At 45.4% G+C, this 3,446-nt stretch overlaps 1 protein-coding gene across 2 annotated transcripts in view; it reads right to left on the bottom strand.

Annotated features, from left to right (window-relative positions):
- LOC108301252 (KH homology domain-containing protein 1) overlaps nt 1-3,065 on the bottom strand; it is a 23,671-nt gene extending 20,606 nt beyond the window's left edge. The window contains exon 1 of one of the 2 annotated variants that reach the window (XM_017524353.2): nt 2,345-3,065. In XM_017524353.2, coding sequence (XP_017379842.2) covers nt 2,345-2,679 — 335 coding nt within the window. In that variant the 5' untranslated portion in view covers nt 2,680-3,065. Of the gene's footprint in view, nt 1-2,185 lie in introns of both variants that reach the window. The other variant, XM_017524354.2, reaches the window with a different exon arrangement.
- Nucleotides 3,066-3,446: the final 381 nt, after the last annotated feature.

The raw sequence follows: 3,446 nt of genomic DNA, 5'->3' as shown, positions 1-3,446 counted from the left end.
AAAAAAAAAAAGATGTAACAAAGAATTAAGGTGAAGGATTTGGGCTGGGGAAGGACCCACCCTAAAGATGAACTTTCTTTAGTTCACAGTGATAACTGTCAATTTATCCTCAATGTTCAGAATAATGCCTAATACCCAGTAAGCGATCAACAAATTTTTTTTAGCCAATGAGTAAATTATTACCCTAGTTTATGTACCTGCTGAAATTATATTTTTCTAATTTTTAACTATTATGCAAAAAATGTTTCCAGTTAAATATCTTGCATACCTCTTTTTGAACACCTGTTTATCTGTAGAATAAAAAAGTGAAATTAGAATATCTGAAGCAATGTTTTTCATTATAGTCAGTATTACTTCGAAGATTAATTTTAATATTTTAACTTGAATTAATACTGTCAAATCTACCCCTACCCCTGTCAGTGACTAACCTGATTTATACTTCTACTAAGAATATTCACTTTTCCACAAAATTGATATTTTCAAATTTCAGTTTTAGACAGTGTGGGAGATAATGGTTCTATTGTTTTGCTTTGCATGCCAGAGTCACTAGTGCAGTTAAGCATCTTTTTTTATGTGGTCAGTTTTATTTCATTCTTACTTCTTCATCTATTGTCTATTATACATTTGCCCATTTCACTATAGGGTTGTCTTTTTCTTTTTTTTTTTATTCCATTTCCACAGAAGATTCACTGATTGATTTGCAAAGAAGGGTTGTCTTTTTCTTACATGTATTTGTTTTCACTGCCTGTTCCAGATGTCAATTATTTGTGCACTGTATATGTTTCCTCTTTTTGAACTTTACTCGTGGTATTTTTGTCCTATGAAACATTTTAGCCCATACTCTCACATGGAAGAATAATTACCTTGCAAACCTCTCTTGTGTACTCCTATTCAGTAGCATCAAATCCAGTTGATTTGAGTCTTACCCTTCCTTCTGAGGAAATACAGTGTTGTGATTAGAAGCACAGGCCAGGCATGGTGGCTCACTCCTGTAATCGCAGCACTTTGGGAGGCTGAGGCAGGCGGATCACCGGAGATCAGGAGTTCTAAACCAGCCTGGCCAACATGGTGAAACTCCTTCTCTACCAAAAATACAAAAATTACCTGGGCATGGTGGTGCACATCTGTAATCCCAGCTACCTGAGAGGCTAAGGCACAAGAATGGCTTGAACCCAGAAGGTGGGGATTGCAGTGAGCCGAGATCACACCACTGCCCTCCAGCCTGGGCAACAGAGCAAGACTCTATCTCAAAAAATAAATAAATATTTTAGAAAATAATAATAAGCATAGACTTTAGGACCAGGCACGGTGGCTCACGCCTGTAATCCCAACACTTCGGAAGGTCAAGGCAGACCCCTTGAGTCCAGGAATTTGAGACCAGCCTGGGCAACATGGTGAAACCCTGTCACTGCAAAAGAAATACCAAAAAAAAAACAAAAAAATAGCCTAAGTGAGCAAGGTGGTACGTGCCTGTGGTCCCAGCTACTCAGGAGGCTGAGGGGACAGAATTTGGACTTTGGGTCAAAATTGATGTGTTCAAGCAAAGGTTTTGCCACTTACTGTGTAACCTTGGGCCAGCTGCTTAACCTCTCTAGACCTCACTTGCCTTCTCTGTAAACCAGAGGTGATAACAGTACACCCATTTCATAAGGCTGTGGTGAGAACTAGATAATATATTTAAAGAGCTTAAAACCGTCTGGTGCATAGCAAGTGTTATGTAAACGTTAAACCTTTCCTGCCCTTTTCATCTGCTCCTCCTTTTCATTTTTTCCTGTTACAGCATTCCTTCTTTTTTCCTATTTCCTCACTATGCCTTTGCTTGAATACTAATCCTTAAATAAACTACTGGTCCAACAAACAGCAGGCAATAAATACTTCATGCCATTATTTTAAATGACTTCAGAATAATACAAATATATCCAGCATAATAGTTTACATTTTAAAGGTGTTACACCCATTTTGTTTTGAGATATGTCAACAAAGCCCATGTTTCTTTTCTACCTGTAAGTTTAAAACGTCCCCAAATCAATTAAAAATAGAGGAAAGTCAGGCTGTTTTTTCTCTTTGTACTGCCATCTCCTGTTTCTACTGTTTTTACACTTCTTTGCAGCTCAGTTTCTTTATCTGTAAGATATTCTTAGGATGAACTTAGTAAGAAATGTGCAAGATCTAGATGAAGACCCACCAGATAGGATGCTCTCTGCAGACACGCAACTCACTGACTCAACCAATGAGGAAATTATCCCACAAAGCAGATAGTCCTAATGGAGGGCAGAATTCAGGACTGAGCATCTCAGTGATGCCGCCGGGAACCCAGGCTTCTCTGTCCCTTCACCGGACTAACCGAGTTCGAGACCACAAGCGGGTCAGTTCGCCAAGGCTGGCGTGGACGGTAGGAATGAAGGAGGTGAGGGTGGCGCGCCGCAGGCCTAGGCAGGGTATCGGCGGCGGCGGCGGCGGCGGCGGCGGCGGAGGCTGGAGGCCCGGCTGATTTGAGGAGACGGCGGTGTCTCCCGGGCCGCGCACCCGATCCTTCCTTGGGTCCGTGCGCGCACAGCGCGAGGCGCGCTCGAGCGGAAGTGGCGGCGACCCCGCCGGAAGCGCGCAGCTAAGGCAGGGGAAGCAGCACAGAGCCCTCCTCCCGCCTTCTCTGTGCAGGAGCCAGCCTAAGGAGCCCATTGCCGACGCGCCGATAGTTCAGCAGCTCTTGAGTCGGGGAAGCTAGAGTGAGCGGAGGGAGCAGCCAGTGGCAATGACCCAGACCTCAACGACCACCCCTTACCAAGCCGGCGGAGCTGCTTGATGAGTGGCTTCCAGGCGGCGTCTCTTGCTTTCAGCCCGGACGGGGTCTCGGGGACCCAGGCTGTGGGGCCGCCTCTTCCCCTGCCTTCAGTTCACCCAGAGATAAGGTGAAAAACCTTAGAGACCCTCGGGAGCCGGTCCACCAAAGGGAGGTCTAGGGTCCCCAGGAATGTTGCCTGGGGAGGGGTGTTTGTGGGGAGGGGTGGCTGTGAGGAGTGCCCCAGGCCCACCTCTGCGGGACACTTGAAATGCTCCACATCCCCAGCGAACAGCGTGTCACACATCACACCATGGTGTATTTGAGATCCCATCTGCCACTTGGGCTGGAGGAAATGAGTGTTCCTGGGTTTCTTGTCATTGCTTCCTGAGGGTTTCATTTTACTGCTGTTGGTTTATGGCCTCAAACATAAATTTGAAGAATTTTGCCCTGTCTCGCAGTATTGGGAAGGGGATTGTTTTGTTCCAGTCCGTTTGGACAATTAGTTGGGAGTATTTACAAAAGGTCAGGCCGGGCATGGTGGCTCACACCTGTAATCTCAACCCTTTGGGAGGCCAAGGTGCAAGGATCGCTCGAGCCCAGGAGTTCGAGACCCGCTTGGGCAACATCGGGAAACCTTGTCTCTACAGAAAATTTTAAAACTAGC

Source organism: Cebus imitator, unplaced genomic scaffold (assembly GCF_001604975.1).
Source record: "Cebus imitator isolate Cc_AM_T3 unplaced genomic scaffold, Cebus_imitator-1.0 Scaffold32, whole genome shotgun sequence".
Taxonomy (NCBI): Eukaryota; Metazoa; Chordata; class Mammalia; order Primates; family Cebidae; genus Cebus; species Cebus imitator.
The sequence above is the reverse complement of the archived record's forward strand: the minus strand, read 5'-3'. Positions and strand labels throughout refer to the sequence as shown.